The 18025-nt window shown below is 41.0% G+C and overlaps 2 protein-coding genes across 2 annotated transcripts; both read left to right on the top strand.

Annotated features, from left to right (window-relative positions):
• Nucleotides 1-282: 282 nt before the first annotated feature.
• Nucleotides 283-4696, top strand: LOC135485550 (transmembrane protein 179B-like). The gene is made up of 5 exons (XM_064767671.1): nt 283-403; nt 983-1176; nt 1442-1588; nt 1743-1839; nt 2140-4696. Exons 1-5 carry the CDS (start codon nt 290-292, stop codon nt 2290-2292), a joined length of 705 nt encoding a protein of 234 aa, XP_064623741.1. The 5' UTR covers nt 283-289; the 3' UTR covers nt 2293-4696.
• A 3770-nt stretch (nt 4697-8466) lies between these two features.
• LOC135485552 (gremlin-2-like) lies at nt 8467-15947 on the top strand. Its single transcript, XM_064767674.1, has 2 exons — nt 8467-8597; nt 13941-15947. The coding sequence occupies exon 2, from the start codon at nt 13942-13944 to the stop codon at nt 14503-14505; it is 564 nt and encodes a 187-aa protein (XP_064623744.1). The 5' UTR covers nt 8467-8597; nt 13941; the 3' UTR covers nt 14506-15947.
• Nucleotides 15948-18025: the final 2078 nt, after the last annotated feature.

Raw genomic sequence — 18025 nt, 5'->3', positions numbered from 1 at the left:
CCCTCTAAGGCATACATCGGTAACTAATGAATTGACTGCGAAATGAAAGAAGGTTAAATACAAGGTGTTAATTCTTCAGTCTGGGGTTTGGTGGAGAAAACTAATCTTAGTCCCAAAATTCCCAAGATTTGCTAAAAGTCTGGAATTAACAGACGTGCTGTAGGTAAACGGTACAAATATAAATATTCTGAAGATTAAAACACTTTATTTTGGCAGCATTTTCCGCAAGTCGGTAAAGGTCGGGGTAGGTCGGGAATTAGTATAACCGCCGACAGATGGCGTTTGAAAAATGGATGTGATGGAGGCGATTCCTCTCGATTGGCAACTGGTTGCCCAAACTCTACTCTATTTTACATCTGTTGCGTTAGGTTTAGTAATCGCAATACCTACTGGAGTAACTACTGTAAGCATCCATAAAGGTTTTATAGCGAATCCTTGCCTTGATTACTCGGAAATCACATCGGGAAGAGGGGGTGGACACTTTATTTTTTAACACTAGCTCTAGTCTGGCTTCCAGGTCCCCTGTCGTATCCGGTAAAGCACTACAAAGCACTACTTTATGTCACCTGGAGACGAGGTTACAATAACTGGCTGATAAAGTAATGTAATGTCATGATCATGTTCATGCTGTCAACTTGTGAGTGTCAGTGTCACTGACAACTCTCACACTGTCACTGTCAGCAATGTCCACTGCCCACCATGTTTAAAATTTACAATCCCTGATTGGAAATTACCTAGTTTGAATTTGATTGCATTCAACTATGAATCGATTGAAGAGTTTAGCAGGTTGTTCGTTTGGCCTCGGCTTTCACGATAGAAATATCTAGTTTCAAGTTTTCCACCAGACGAACCTGGGCTCAATCATTAAACAAGACCGAAGGCTATGATTTTAAAACTTCCATAAATCTTATATCCATTTGTCATCATGCAGAAATATCAATCATACATCATCATCTTCATTATTTGTTGCCTCCGTTTTCAGGATAACTTCGGAGGAAAATGTATCCTGTATGGATCATTTGATTGGTACAATGCCACTGACTTCACGTACAAGTTCGGGAGCCTCAGTACTTGTAACTTCCTTATTTATCTGAATGTCTTCGCAAGCATTTTCTATGCTCTTGCTATGGGAATCTACCACACATATGCCTTATGCAGAAAGGACAAAACCATTGGGTAAGAAAATATTTTTTTCGTTCAAAGTGTACTTAGGTTCGTGGTTTGATTGTGGTGATACCAACTTATGATTGACGAGTCGAGAAGATTGTCAAATTGTTGTGAACTTATGTCCAGAAAGGGACAAAAACTAAGCTGGTTAGTTTATATGATGACGAGGTTCAAACCTGATGTGATAAACAATAGAGGACACTTCACATAGTGCACTCTTTTCTAAAATATGCTCTTGTCTTCATTTGCTATCATGTCAATTTCATTCTTTCAGCACACAGATGTGGGTGATGCCATTCATTTTCATAAATTCTGTTGTAACCGTGGTGATATTCATAGCAGCCTGTGTTGTCAGTGTAGGCTTCAGTCAGTGGTGTCAACATTTTATGACGGGTAAAGAAAAGAAGGCAAATATTCAAAGGTAAGGATTTGATCTAGAACAAAAGCAATTTGTAAATCAGGATCTAAGATTCAGCTTGGCTTAAACTAGGCCTACGCATGTGGCCTAAAGCCAGAGGATTAAAAGATGTACACCCTACACATTGATCTGATTCATGTATCTCTTGCCTTCACAGTTGTCGCGATGGCCAGTCATCTACGTGGGATTGGAAAACAGCTCATAACTCCAAGGTCTTTGCCGGGACATATTATGACTACATGACTGTAGTGCAGGTATGTTACCCTAAGTCAATTCATTCATTTGGACCACTGTGAGCTTATGGGAAGTTAATTCAATGGGAAATTTGTTTGAATTCAACTGTGTCATTGTGTAATGCTTATTGCATTAGCCAACAGCCTCGGATCACCGAGAAACTCCGTTATTATGATGTCTCATTTCGATCACAGGATCGGTTAGAGTTAAACTGCCAACCTTTGATTTGAATTTGGAATGAAATTGAAGCCTGTTTCATTAACATGCTCAACTATACATGTTTCAATACTTTCATTCTAATTCTTCCGGTTCCCTTACAGACCGCCTCCTGGGTCGCCTTCTTCATATGGCTGGCACAGTTCATCTTCAGTGTGCTACGAATGTTAAGAAACCGCTGGATCCGACTGCGTGATACCTACTATGACGAACCTCCAGACAGAACAGCCATTGTGGATGAAGAACCCACCGCATAGGTTTGATTTGCATGTCTTGCATGAAATATAAAATAACTTGTGTATGCCAACTTCTAAAGGAGGAGTAGGAAGAGATAAAGCCCTGCCAGCACTAATGTAGTTTACAGGGTTCCCTAATTGTGAGGAAGATTCTTGGATGCATCAGAAATGCACACAAACATTAAACCATCTGTGTGGCACACATTCTGATCTGTACCTGTAAGTGCTCTCTCCTTCTACATGCATATCTCATTGTGTAAAATCAAAGGCCCTGGGGGCCAAATTAACTACAGTAAATGAATTGCAGTCTATGCCAGTCAGTATTGTGGTGAATCTCAGATGCTTACTAGTGACACTTCGCTTGTGTAAAGTGGAGTTGCTGTTGTGTTGGTTCAAGTATTTCCACTGGTTGGAAAACACAAAGTGCTGCCGGGGTAAAAAAGACTTTGCAATTAGGTCTGCCCCAGTGTTGCAAAAACCTAGCAGAGATCATTAATGAAGGAAGCACTAGAATAATCTCTATTATTATTATTTCACACTTTACAGTTTATTTTCCTACTTTTTTATTGACGCTTGTCTTGTGTCTTTTTGCCTTGGGTGATTGTGTCTTAAAGAAGAATTCATCTGCCCATCGACCACAAAATATTAAATATACGAGTGTTGTCATGTGATTACGGTACTTTATTTGTTTTTGTTTGTACATAATGATTTGTATTATGTTTGTGTTCATGTACTTGTCAGTTGCAAAGTCATAACATGAATGTCATGTTTGGATGAATTTGATTAGGCCATATCTGAATTAATTTCGATATCCTGAATGGGTGTCCCTAATCACAGATATATCAAATTTCTCTATAAATCTTCTGAAATGTTTGTGGTGTGTTGCATTGAAATTCAAATGTTGCTAATTTGTATGACATGTGTTGTGAATAGAATAGAATCAGATGTGAAATGTTTTGATGGTTTTGATGGTTAGATAAATATTAAGATGAAATGTTGTAAAGTGAAGAATGTTGTCTGTTGATACAACTGCTGTCTGAAGTTTTCTTTATTGATTTATTCAAATTTTTTTGTGTATCTTTTTCGGTAGTTAGATGCTTCCTGAAAAGATTAATTCAGATTTAAACTTTTTTTCTCCAAAATCAAGACTTAATACAGGTAATAAGGTGTTTCATTTTCAGCTTTCTCTTATCACTTGATGTCACAGTATTTAGTGAGAAAATTCCCATGGACGTGTAAGAGAAAGTTTGATTGTAACTCATTGATTATGTAGAGGAATGTTAGACACTAATAGTCACTAATATAATTATGTTTATACAGTTGCGTATAAAGCAGTACATTCATAACCCAGTCTTATTTTACATGAATCTTTGGCAAATTAGAACTAGTAACAATAACAAGATGTTAACCTATGGAAGAAAGGCTGAGCCTGTCGTGAGGGAGTTTCTGCTATGTGGTTTCCAGGATCAATATCAGCACAAATTAATAAAGACTAGTCTTTATTACTTCTTGATTTCAGAAAGAGGAAGAATCTCATTTTATATTGACTTACACCCATTTATTACAATAACTTATGTGAGGTGGCAGCAACTCAGAAATATTTCACAACTCTTTACTCATATTTTGATTCATATCAGTATTTGCCCCTTTACCCTGATCTCCATCCCAGAAATGACATAGCAGACGTATCTATTATTGATGTTTACTTGAGGCAACTTCCATAATTATACATGTATTATCAATCATAATTTTACCAGTTTCAGCTGTGATCAGTGCAAATGCGAATGAGAATTTGGTTTACTTTTCCAAAAACCTACCGTTGTTTGCTGAACTTTGTGGTTACATCTTTAATCTTTTACAATGTTAGCATCTCTTCCTACAGCTGACAATATCATGCTATGCAGTATTTTTTGATGGGAGTTTTCATTATCTTTGCAAGTCAATGGTGCTAGATTAGTATAAGGTATTATCAATACCCTTTTCGTGTTTAAGTATTATCATCGCACAATAACCCCAACAATAATGTTTTGGAGGATGATACGTCAGCGCCACAAAAGGCAGAAGTGTATCAATAAAATATCAATTTTCATTATTTTGGATTTTTTTCATATTTTACATTAGTTTTGTAGTTTGACACCAGGGTGCAGCGCTGCAGATCAAATTCCATTCACATCATCAGTAGAAGGGTTCAACAGAGTAACAATTTCTTCCACTATGTCCTTTCTCAGCTGCTGAACAGTTTTCCCATTTATAGCTTTATACATCGTCATTTCATACAGTTTTACAATATCCTTGCGCTTACTTCTTATGCCAGTCAGCTTGTTATTACCAATTTGCAATGTGCCTTGCAATGATCTGATCCCAAACTGTGGATCTGACCTTTTGTATGCCAATTTTTCAATCAATAAATGTACATTTCACCAAATTTTATCTCCTGTTGTCTGTTTCTTTACTATTTTATCATGCATTTCCTAAACATATCAAACAATGTGTCTCCAAATGGATATTGAGCTCATTATCAGCATATTCAACCTGGTTGTGACCTTCCTTCCAGTAACCCAAACGGGTTGTGATCTTTTCTCCTGTGTCTCAAAACTACTTGTGACCCATGTTTCCTAAGTCTTCAAACTGTTTCCCAGGTCTCGAAACTGGTTGTGATTCTGTTTACAGCATCACCAAACGGTAGTGACCTTGCCTCGTATGTCTCCCAACTAATAGTGACCTTGTCTCCAAACTTGTTGTGACCTATGTTTCCCACATCTCCAAACTGGTGGTGAAGAAGGACGATCAGTATGACGAAATGGGCTCTAAAGGAGTCTACTTCAACCTGGCTATGACCTTCTTTCCAGTGTCTCCAAAAGGGCTGTGATCTTTTTCCAGTGTCTCCCGACTGGTAGGGACGAAGTGTCTCCAAACTAGAGGTGACTTTGTTTTGAGTGTCTCTAAAATGGTTGTGCTTTTGTTCTCAGTGTGTGTGTCCGTATATGGCAGCAATATTGTTTCAACTGACTGGTCGCTGCGACCTGCGATGACCACCGCAATCGAGCTACGGTTATCGTTGCATGCAATTCAAATCAACTGCACTGTGCCTTTAAAGGGGTACATCATATCATCTCACACGATCTTCACCCCGTGTGATTTTTACCGCCCATGCGGCACCGACGCTTCTCCCGCCGAGAAAATTGCAGACGCTCTTCACGCTAATTTGGCCCCAACAAAAAACTTGTTCAAAGGTTTCACAGGGACAATTTTATGCTTGGGCAAAATGGTATTATTAATTTGGCTGTATCGTGGTTTACCAGCCGAAATACCTTTATTAGTAAACAACAGCTATATTACCGGTTTTAGAAGAAAAGAAAATTCCTTTAAAATGCGGCCACCAACGAATTTGCGGTGAACCAAAATTATAACAAACTGTTGAACAGTTGTTTACAAATTTCCGTTAATTCACATATGGGTACAATGAGTAAATCGCCAAAATTTAACCCACTGTAAGATTTGTTGGTGTTTTAAATGACTAAGGACTTCAAAAAGGACAAATAAATAAAGACCCCGATACCTAATCGATTTGTCCCTTGTATCACCGCGCAAAAACTGTCTTCCCCGCATGTTGACTCGTCGCGCCAGACGTCACCGGTGTCGATGTGAATGTCTCGTGCTCTTGTCAACCAACTATCTTAGGATTTACATGTCCTTGAAGACCAAATATCATTGTCAGGTCGTTGAGCAGCAAATTAGTGTGGTGCCTTTGGGCATGGTGGATTCTCGTCGCAAACACTCGTCGGCTAACGAAAGAAACAATGAATCGTACTAAAAGTACAAACGATTGAGACGCAAAAGAAAGCGTATACTTGATCGGTTGATCAGAGGAGAAAGTCATTACGCGGCTATTAACCGAGATCAAGAAAGAGATGCTGGAATTGGAATAGTTGAGAAAGGTGGCGGCAAAGTTTGGCGCCACTTTGGAACACGCGTTAATGGTTAAGGGAGACGCCAAGAGAATGGTACTAATCAAATCAAATGATTGAAATACACCTGGATTACTAGACTAATGATCGGCGGAGTATGATAGAGATTCGCGCATTTTTCGCCGAATGAAATTTGCAAAATGAATGAAATAAAGTTTTGGTACTATCTATGTATGTCCAAGGTCGAACATTTTCATCAACTGAAAGATATTTAGGTGCACATAGTCTTCTTAAATATTGGTCATCCCTTGAGATTTTCTGAATCGCATCATCAATGATACCAAGAATTATAGATACTAGTTTTTATTCATTCTTAGTTAGTCGGTGAAATGAAGGGCTGCGCTTGGGATCGCCTCAGCAAAATATATGGGTTGGATGTGGTCTTTGCTGCGCTCAAAGCTCCAGGAACACGTCGGGAGGTAGTGCATGGGCTTACAAGTTTAATGAGCTTGCTTGTAATCTTGAACAAGTCACTTGGTAGCGATTTTCACTGGAATCTTTTAACATATCCGAAGGCGCCAGTCACTTAAAATCTCCTCGAACACAGTATGTTCTGCATCTCTGACTCTTGAGACAGCCATGTGGTCTCCTGGATTAGTAAGGTTACAAATCCCTCTCCCTTGGCGCTGATTCAAGAAGCTCTTTAGACGACGTCTTACAACTTTACGCGCCACTCGGACTCGCGGAATGTTGTAGAGAAATGTTCTTACCAACATGAGTAAAACGGCAACAATGTGAATAAATGTGGAACACTATCAGTAAGAGCTGCCAAACATGATTCCTAGAAGTGGGGATGATTGAATTTGTGAATGGAACTAGACCACATTCAGGTGAAGAAATTTTCGACACGATAAACTTAGAGATAAGCATATTGTCCTGAATGAAATCATTTAAAGTTTTGCATTAGATTTAGTGTGTCTCTTGTAGTTCCTGCTCTCTGGCGTCGATGGTTTGGCAGCAGAAGGCCTAACCAAAGACTCTATCGGAGTCCCTAGGCGGTGGCATGGTCTGATACCAAGGAGGCAGCAATTTGCGGACAGGGTCGTATATCTTATCAAAAAATTAATACCCCCTCCAAAAGGGGTCCGTTTATCTTACTCGATGACGATTCAGGCGCATTGCTGTAGAGACCAATTGCCATCTAAATCAAATGTGCGCAAAAGAGTCTCTGTGTGTAGAGACATTTTCCTTCAAACGGCTCTCCTGATTGTCTTTCCTCGGGCGAAGGACGAGGCCGGTCCACGAGTCCGGAGTGTAGTTTGCATGTACTATATAGGTCGACCAAATATTCTCCAGTGAACCAATGACTGGATAAAATTTGCACCCGCCAGAAGCTAGTTTATGCAGACAAATCGGCATGATGCCGATTAGTATATTACAGAATGTATCTTTTTATCATATTTTCTACTTCACAATCTCAAAACACCGTCTTCATTATTTACTGTTGAGAAATAAGTTATTTATAATTACAGTCTCCAAGAACATTAATTACTAGACGACATTCTTACCAATCAATCATAGACTATACATTTTCATATCGCTAAAATTGCCAGTGCATTATTATTCTCTCCAACCCCCCGCCCTCGACTAAATCAGAAGGAGTCAAGCCTCGGCCGTCCTTATGCGCACTATCGCTTCAGTATCGCTGTCTTTCATACTCAGAGGATGAACAAATAATGGGCCATCAGATTTAGACAAGGCTACATCCCGAGTGAAAGGCCCTGTAGCTCAGGATGCCAGTTCATTGGCCGAAATATACGTTATTAACATGTATGGTCTTATCTAATAAAAGTAATAAAGATTAATAGCCTAATTTAGGTTTGAATATTAAGTCAAAAGACAATGAACGTGATTCCATGGTTTAGATTGTCCCTAAAATGGCGTCACAACCATTCATTTCGGTTGCTGGATCGGTTAGAGGGGTAACCTCCATAAAATGGCTTATTCGATGATTATTTGTGAACAATTTGTATTCTATATCATGGCAATACAAATATTCTGGAGTCAGATCTCTGCGGGTCCGATGTTCACCGTCGCCAGCTCGGGCACTCACAACAGATAACAAGACTTCGCCACGAGTCTTCACAAACCTTCGGACAATTAGGCGCTGCCACAATAAACTCGCGAATTCGTTGCTTATAAAGCCTTGGTCGAGTCTAGGGAGTCCATACTGTCTCCTTTAGCACACGGAACATGTCCTGGACGACTTCGTGGCGAGTAAGATTCTAAAGTGTTGGTCGAGTTGGCCCCGGTATTGAAGGAACAATCAACGACCTTCGCATTTCACACCCCGGCTTTGTTTCGTCGTCTTCAGCCGAGCCTGATTTTAGCCCGACCCGAGACAAGAGCAGACGACAGGTAAGCTAGTCTTTTGTTGTGACACTTTGATGTTTGTGTTTACCCGCGTATTTATACTAATTGCTAAATACAGATCTAGAGGTTATCAGAATATCAGAATGGTGTCTCCTCCAACTGTCAATACAAATTTAGTTGTGAAAATGACAATTTCTTAGTTACTAGTGTTTCTTAATTCCCTTTCTCCAAAATCTTGGTAAAGTACGGTATTGGAAATTTGTGAGGAAGGCTCGATAGCTGTAGTGCTGGCGGGGATATCAGCAAACAAAAACGATTCCACAACAAAATTCAGTTGAAAACGCACTGACCCAATGGACTGTTTTAGTGAAATTAATCGAGGGAAAAATTAGATTTTTCCGAAAACAATATGTACATTGTTTTACGTCGAAAGCGGGGCAGATTACGTCCGAGAGACATAGTCTACTATATGAAAGCATTTTTGCTCACCGCGGTACTGTCAATTTCGTGATCTCGGCGAAACATTAGAAAGACAAACAACGCCTCAATCTGCGCAGACGTCCTCGTCTTCTGTGTCTTCGGGCAACACCGAAAGACCACGCCCAAGGACGCCGCCTCTTTCGCGCACGATCAATTCACTTATTAGCATAGCCAAGATATTGTTTCAAACATGGTTTAATTTACATCTTGGTTGTCTTCTTTGGTCAACATAGTCCCCGGGACATTGTCAACCAGACAAAAAGTCTCGCAACCTCGCCATGATCGATGACTGTCAAGATACCTATCTCTGTTTCGGTACCTCCAAAATCGTATCGCATTTTAGTCTTCCTCCATCCACCGGCTCTGCGGCAAAGGCTGTGACTTAACAGTATAATTTCTAAAGGAACCTTAGGTACATTGTTGAAATTGAAAATTAACACACATTTTTGAATTTATAATATATAAGTTCTATAAGTCCTTGAGAGTAAAACGCACGCGCTTCTTTACTATCCGGACACCATTCACCCGCGCGAGACTATTCCACTTGCGCTGTTCGGAGCTTCCACCCAGGAACGATCAAGGCTGTCGTCTGTCTAATGATTTGATTGTTTGTTTACATTTTCCCTTTCAATACCTTGTTATCATTCAATGGATCAATTTGTAAATATCCCTTTGAAGTTGTCTTTGCGGTAGACTTTCGTTGGACAACCCGACCGTCTGTGTTTATGGCACCCCTGCCGATCAACGGTTCCAGAGTTAGACAATAATCAACGTATTAAACTATTATACTGCAATAAACCACTTGTTGAGCCAAAGTGGAGACCGGATCTTGTGCTCTTGATAATCGTTGACCGTTTAAGAGCATTTAAGAGCTGAAGAAATAGAATAAAACTTGACAAATTGGCGACATTTAAAAATCATATCGCACCAGAATGACTCGCCCGGTGACCTAATGGTTAACCAGATGGTAGATTTTATGATAGGCAAATTCCACTGCTATTTCCGAGACATAAGTCCGGTTATTTCATAGAAATGAAGAGACAATTTACCGCTCAAAGATAATATTGGCCATCGATCGGAGAGGCCAGCTATTACAGCGAGGTGTGGACATTGACGTATTTACGACAGTAGGATGTGCATATGTCTTCTCTCAAGTACGATCCTGGAAGACGACGCCCGATGCCTGATAAACTAAAGCAACACCGTAGTGTGTTCCCTCTGAATGGAGTTGACGGCCAGGGGTTGACCGCTCAGAGAAAACTTAAAATTACTAGTATTAGCAAGAATTCATATCAGGCATTATATTTTGGCATTGCATGGGCACGATTGGAAAATTTCTTTTGTTTTGTGATTGGACAATATTTTCAACCATTCTATGAAATTTCTGAAACATTCTGTCTTCGCTTTCAATTCAAGGCACGTTGTAATCAACAAATTCTGAATTTCTATTCTATCTTTCAATTCACTTTTCAAAATTCTTCAATCTGTAGAACATAACAAGCGTTTGGCGCCGAAGATACGCAATCCGCATTCCAACATATCGCACCCAAAACCGCAATCTCATCATCAAAATACCTCTGAGTAGGCTATTACCTTGAAAGATAACTCACCCATTACATCCCCTCCACCGGTTTCATCCATTCTCAAGAATTCTTTCGCGAGAAATCTTACCGACTATGTAATCCCTTTGTTACAAACCGTGCAAATATTTTGGATTTATTGGGATTGGTGTTGCCAATGATTTGAACATGGCTAAACATGGGTGCAACAACTCACCAAGAAACGGGGATGTAGCCGGCTGTCTTCGCACATCGTGTTTTATTTAGATCATAGAACGTTCTGTTCTGTCGTTTCCGATTTCCAGCGGGATTTTTAATCATTACAAGCTCTGCAGCGGGAATAGTTCACTCGTTGAGGGTGGTGACATGAATGGACCGGTTGAACAGGGTTTCTTCAAAAAGAGTGCTAAATGTCCAACAACAGCGAAGCCATCATTGAAAAGCAAAAGGTTCCAAGGTGGGAGTCTTGATAAGAATGTTACATAAAGCTCATTACTCCTTTTCATGAAAGAAGAAGTACATTTACATTGCGACAACTTGATAGCTCACAAAGCAAACAATCCCTGTAAACACTGGGTTATTGCTATGATTCCCATGTTCTCATGGACATTTCTCACAACCACCTTCAAGATCCATCAGGAGTCTGAATCACAGGTAAACACTTGTTTCATGAATGCAACAAGTAGTTTCGTTCCGGTTAGGCAATTAAAAACGTGTTCACCTGTTTAGCGACAACCATTCGGTCGTTCTTGGTATTTATGGAGTTCTCTGCGGTCAAAAGAGGAAAGCTGTAACCCTTTCACACCACAACGACCTTACAATTTCATAATTACTCACAATTTGATTGGTTGTTCCATAAACACTGGTTATTATTACCAATGAGAAAAATCTTCAGGCTGAAGTGCGAACCTCCCTTTGGCGGAACAACCTCACCTCTTGAAACATTGCTATGCCAGATCTTGATACGTTTTACACCAGTCTGAAATATTGGCGCGTCGCAATCTTTACGACTCAATCGTCGAGTTGACTGTTGTCTCGAGTCGTCTTGAATTGTCTCAATAACTCATCGTAATGTTTTATTTGAGGGATTAAGATTCCACTGATCCCTGGATTAATGGATAACATGAATTAAACAAGATAAATACAATTCTTGGATTAAGTGACATGATACTAGACCGTCTCCTCAGGACAGTCTGCCGTCGCCCGACAAGACAGCCTGTCCTCCCATGTCGACATGCGACACTCGCTGACGACTCATGGGCTGGAAGCAGGGTCCGAGCAAACGAGTGATTAGTCTTAAGATTGTTTCAGATATTTTTTCCACTTTGAATCTTTCCCGACGAAGGTAAAGCCCCGGGTAAAGCTTCAAATGTGCGTTCTTGCTGTTTCGTCCTGAAGACGCAATGGCGCGCCCATATTAAAGTTTGGCGCCAAGCACACTGTCCCCATGAGGTTCTTCCACCTCTCGCCGCCATGCTGCGGTAAAAATGATCATCGCAGTTTGATTGTCTCCTAGACTGCTAGAGGAGTCCTTCAATGACATACGTGGCAGAAGGCAGTCTCTCGGAATGAATGAAACAAAAGGTTTCAATGAACATATGCTGCAAGTTTGGCGACTATCAAGACACAAGATATAAATAATTATTTGACAACAAACACGTTTTTGTAGTTCTCACCTCTACTTTCATTGAAATATGACTGGAGCAGGCGACCAAAATATTGACAAATTGTTTGAGAGGGGCACTCCATAACTTTCAAGTGGGTTAGAGGATCCTCCGTGGCCTATAGAGGTCTGAAAGTCAGTGAAATGGCGAGCTGCCTGCGTGCCGGAGAGAGGCGCTATATGTTCCTGGCGCAGAGCACTGGCGCCTTTGAGAATGGACGCCTCGCATGTCAGGCGAACCTGTCGTTATTAACCTAATAATGGTTAAGTTTATATCCCAGTGATTATAAGATTGGCCAACTTATTATATCTTAGCGCTGAGTGAAAGACCGGTTTACCCAGAACGTACGTAAATTAGGTAAAGAAAAAGAGAAACGCCGGCCTTATTGAGACAAACTTTAAGTGCCGAATGTTTAAAACAAACACACAGGGGTTATAAATAAAATATTTTCGTCAGTGAAAAAAAATCTAATCAGCTGCACAACATTCATTTGAGGCGACTGTCTTCGATCATCCCGGTCTCCAGTGCGATCGTCTTCGGTCCTCGCTCAAACACGCAATGGATATGACGGTGCGAAGACTCCTATTTTGTGATCGGACGGATACCTTTAACACTAATGATCGTTGTGTGAAAATTCAAATTATTCTAGATCTGATTTGCTCCTAAAAGTATTCATTGGTACTTGGATGGGTTTCACCGTGTGGGATATAAGAAAACCAAACACGTGTTTGGGGACCTGTCGTCGTTCAATTCCGTCATGACTTGATGTCCTGTAGTATATACGGACTGGGCTTGTCTCTGCCATCCGTCGTCTTATTTCGTGTATCATATTGTCAAATAGCGACAAGAGTCCGCCAATTACAGAACGACTGTGATTATTGTAGGAACACGTATGGTCTTGGCACCATGCCACGGAGATTTTAGGCGGCGAAAACTCTCACCTTCAGAGACGAATATATTAGCACCTTCTTCTTGCCCGCGGGAATAGAAATTAAACAAGGCAACAGACCTTGGACATGAATGAAAATTTTTTTGTGTCAAAAACTCATAGTTGCTTTTAAAAGGCTTCTGGATAACGTGATTATGATCTTGGCCTTGTATCCTGTCTCGATCCGCGTGAGATGGAGACGAATTTCTATTTTTGTTTTTTTTGACGTCACAAAATTCTCTGCTTGTTTCGCTGGGCTTGCTTGGAGGGTCTGGCGCCAGTAATTCAAATTTGACTAGAGATAAACGTCAAACTTGGCCTATCGAAATCTGAATAGATTTATTGCATGGTTAAGTGCTTTTGAACCACGAACCTGGCGACGCGTCTGCAGGCAAAAAGGCGCGCAGACGACATGATGTTCACAGGTGGTGTTGTGAACAATTCCAAACATTTAGGATAATCATTTTCAACTATTTAGACCAATCAAGATGCTTTATCGGTATCGAATCAGAATCGGTGATATTCGGAACACCACTTCGGACAATGTTTGGCGAGTTCGTGAAAGTCCGGCAGACACCCGAAGTCATTAAAACTACCTGCCCGAATGGCGGGCTGCTAACACACGGAGGTTTGGCGCCCGAACGACTGATTCTCATGCTTGAATAAATAACAAAACTGACTCAGGTTTCCCCCTTAACATATATATATACCTGATTGTGATAATAAACTGATCAGTGCCTTCTTTGCTCTCCTTCAGAATGGTGTGCCAAGCGAAATCGTGGCTGACATTGACAGTCTTCCTCCTTATGGCTGCCCACCATGTGATGAGCGTGGATACGAGCAGACGACTCCGCCGTAGGCGCGGACGCAGCCAAGCCGTTGTTTTACCACCGAGTCTACAGGAGAAAATAGCAGCTAATCCACTGAAGGACCAACCGAATTTGAGTTCGAAGACACCGGATTATGACGAGGATGTTATCCGTGGCAGCCGTAAGGCCGTCACCGTCACCAGAAAAACTTACCTCAAAAAGGAATGGTGTAAAACTGAACCGCTAAAACAAGTCATCCGAGTTGAAGGATGCTTGCGAAGTACAATCATGAACCGATTCTGTTATGGACAGTGCAATTCGTTTTTCATCCCAAAAAGTGACAAGAAAGACATTAGTGGGAATGCCGCTTTCAAATCTTGTGGTTTCTGCAAACCAAAGCGATATTCACGGATTACGGTGACGCTCCGGTGTCCTGGGATGAAACCAAAGTTCCAGAGGAAAAAGATCAGGAGAATCAAACAGTGCAAGTGCATGGCTCAAAAACTTGACTGAATCCATTCCTGGTGTTATCAAAATAGTGCAAGATACCTTAAAATCTGAAAACGACGGGATTTTCCCTGCATGCGACCACGAGTGCGTCTACAGCGGCTCATCCGAGGACCGTCGTTGGATTGTGACTAAATCGAGGACGGTGTCGGGACATCGCGCGGCGCCTGCTGAGATTAGATGCATTAAATCGGAGCTTGAGCGCGAAGTGAAGGACTTATTAAACAAAGGTGCTAATTTTGTTTGTTTGGCGAGTTGTTGCACTTCGTGTGAAAATGGCATGAGAAACTGACATATTGACATAATAATTCTACCAAAATAGGACAACCTGGAACAATCGGGCATCGTGTAGTTTCGCCTGGAATAAGACTATCCTCGAGTAAATTGCCCAGGGAAGTTGTGCGATAATTTAATTGAATCTCAATTCGTTGTATGATTTCGTTAGATTTGGATACGAACAGTCCAATGCCAGAAACCAGTCAAGGATGTCATGAATATAGTGTCCTAAAATGTCGCCTGATTTCCTCATGATGCCAATGATGATGCTGGTAGCGAATGAAGACTGTCTTTTTTGTATTTTTGCATTTCGGTTTACCTACGAATTCCATGGGGTTTAGGTCAAATCGACTGAGTCATGTGCTAAACCCCGCTAGTTTTTTCAAGCGAATTTGAGGAATTATAACTTTGATAGGGTCCCTCTTTACCTGGACCACTAATGAATTTGTACATGAGATCGAAATCCCAAGGTAAACAATGCGAATTGAATTCAAGATCTTGAGATGGGCCCCAATTGATCGTTTATCGAACGGTTTGGAGGCAGCCAATGTTCTTGTAACAAGAGTTGGGCTGACTGAGTGGCGGGCCTTCTTGGCGCTGAGAAAACCTGGTTGCCATTACGCCCCGGTAACAACTACACTTTAATAATGATTGACTAATTAAGATAAGTGTTTGTTGGTGAAATAGTTTTCAATTAATGTAAATATTGTACCTTATAGAAAGTGTAACTATGTTGTGGGTTCTGGAGGCGAAGTCAGTTGTCCTTAGACTGGCGCCATGGATCATGAACGTACCGGGTAGGACTTTCCTTAAGCCATTTGGTTTTGATAGTCTGATTTACATCTCGGTTTATAAATCATTGTTCCCATGGGCGAAGATTTCCTGTAAAAATAGAGATGTTTAGAAAAACCTTTGAAATGTAATCAGAATTTATCCATGAAAAAATAACTTCTTTTACTTCACAACAGGCGCGTGTGTGGGTATAGGGAAGGGCCGGGGGTGACACGCTTACTCGGGAAGTGAGAATGAGAATGAAAGTCCTTTGAGCAGTATTTATTGATATCAATTGCATCCACGATGTATTAAAATATAGTTGTAAATATGAAGATATTGTGCTGTGAGTGAATGTTTGGCATTGCTTAAGTTTTGTAAATAAACAGCAAGTAAAACTATTTTGTCTCATTCTATAAATATTCTCAACGTTTCTCACGATAATCAGCAATTAATGATGATATTCAGTTGATCATCGTTAATTTTCAAAGCTATCAGAGACGCTGAGATTCCCGAACGTATTCGTAAACGTATGACGTATACGAAAATGTTAACTCGACAGAACAGTCAACATGTCAAGGGTGACACTAGCAGGCCGTCATGGTGACGCACCTCCCTCTCCCACCCCGGATGTCCCTACCCCTCACCAGAGTTTGCCTTCCTTTTCGTCCGACAACTTCTCCCAACCCATCAGATTATGTTCACCGCCTTCTCGGAGCGGGCCATTTTATGCATTCACAAAAGGCGTCGTGGGAATTGAGACCAGTCAAAATGTAAATCACACTATGACGAGGGATATGTCGACCACTAATTGTGCTACTGTCCACCAATTACCTTATTTCCATGAGGCCTTTTGATATCTCAACATATCTGGGTCATCTCAATCTGCCGGAAGTGGGCTGGACAATGTCTCCCATGTCACATCCTTTTGTTCGTCTCTCGTCTGCTCGGCGAAGACACGAGTCGTTTGGAGACATCAACCTGCGTGACGGAATCTCGGCGACGATAAATGTGGAAAGTCTGTTTAGATAAATGTTTATAAATGCCATTTATATCATTGATTAGGCTTGTTTAAATGAAAGCTAGGCGGGCGAAAATAGCAAGAAGCGACGGAATGTCCTCAGCCAGGCCGATTTGGCACAAGATTGGAGTCACCAATCTGATTATTCAGCAAGATCTTATCCATTCGCCTGTTAGAGTCTTTCATATCACGGAATTAAATGGCATGTCTATATCTAACCTGGAAATCACTAATTAGTCTCATTAATTGCATTGAAAAACATGAAAGGTTGTGGTTCACTAAAGGAACAACCGGTGTTATATTTGCTGTGTGCAGGACTGGAGAAGCGAGTGGCAACTCCTAATTTACTCAGCAGGATGCGACAAGGCGTGACAGTTCATAATAATTGTAGTTTTTTCATCTTGAAAATTATTCTTTTTTAGTAGTCTATAGTGTTCAAATAACACTATTTCATGGTCGTTCGCTTCAACTCTCCACATCATGTGGTTAAGGGCAAATTCATAAATGAGCCAAAATTACATTTGAACTAACATTATTATTCAGTGACAGTCACACATATTTTCCCAGATTATGTCTCCTCTTCGTTTTGTTGTCCTGAATGGAGCCTGAATGGAGACAACAGTAAAAGAAACCGATAAAATCTTTAGGCCTGGGATAATCATAACTGAAAAAGTTCGAAACATAATTCAACAATCGGTTTTGAAAGCTTCTTTTTCTTCATAATTTCCTGTCCCGAGGCGCCTTGCCTCACACCACATTCACATTGACATTAGTTGGCGTTCTTGGCCGGGGTGGAATAACCCTACACGGGGTCGAAGACAACGCAGTGAGAACGCGAAAAAGACGAGTTGTGACAATAAGTGAAACACAGCCGTGGCGTCGCCTTACCTAAGGGGTGGACCACGACTCTCGAGGTTCGTTTAATCTCAACATAACCAATCAGCATTGTTGCGGCTCAAATTTTCATTTAATTAGTTTCTCGACAATACAACATTATCCGCTCTAGTTGAAAATAAGTTTTAATGAACCACTGCGCGAGTATTGTCCCAAGACTACCGGCGTCTATGAGGCGGGGCCTAAATATGACACGCAAATCAAGTGTAAAACTTGGAAATATTGCCCTAAAATCTGGCGGCTGTTTATTCAGGTTGTGTTTATTGTGAGACCATGTCATCTGTTGTATGAACCTTCCCTGTGTCCCCTGGCCAGTCGACACGCCTACTACCTAATTCCCGTAGGCTACAAGTCCCAATGTTGTAATTTTACCCTCTCATTTGGTGGACAAATAAGCTGAGCGCCGTTCATACGTTGCTGAAGATTTCATGGGAGAATCCAAGGCTCCGAGATCGCAAAGGTCTGCCTGTTATAACAGCGGGGATTGGACTTCTAGTGTAAGATGAAAAAAGGCAGTTACGGCGCCTCCAGAGACACAAGGACTCAGGACCAATGTTGCGGTAG

The sequence above is a fragment of the Lineus longissimus genome, chromosome 3, assembly GCF_910592395.1.
Source record: "Lineus longissimus chromosome 3, tnLinLong1.2, whole genome shotgun sequence".
NCBI lineage: Eukaryota > Metazoa > Nemertea > Pilidiophora > Heteronemertea > Lineidae > Lineus > Lineus longissimus.
This window is presented reverse-complemented; position numbering and strand designations above follow the sequence as displayed.

Excerpts from the sequence above, each read along its gene's own strand:
- LOC135485552 (XM_064767674.1), top strand. The coding sequence starts at position 13,942 with ATGGTGTGCCAAGCGAAATCGTGGCTGACATTGACAGTCTTCCTCCTT.
- LOC135485550 (XM_064767671.1), top strand. The coding sequence starts at position 290 with ATGGATGTGATGGAGGCGATTCCTCTCGATTGGCAACTGGTTGCCCAA. Across the intron at positions 404-982 it reads TACCTACTGGAGTAACTACT|GATAACTTCGGAGGAAAATG; the intron begins GTAAGCATCCAT and ends CTCCGTTTTCAG. Across the intron at positions 1,177-1,441 it reads AGAAAGGACAAAACCATTGG|CACACAGATGTGGGTGATGC; the intron begins GTAAGAAAATAT and ends TCATTCTTTCAG.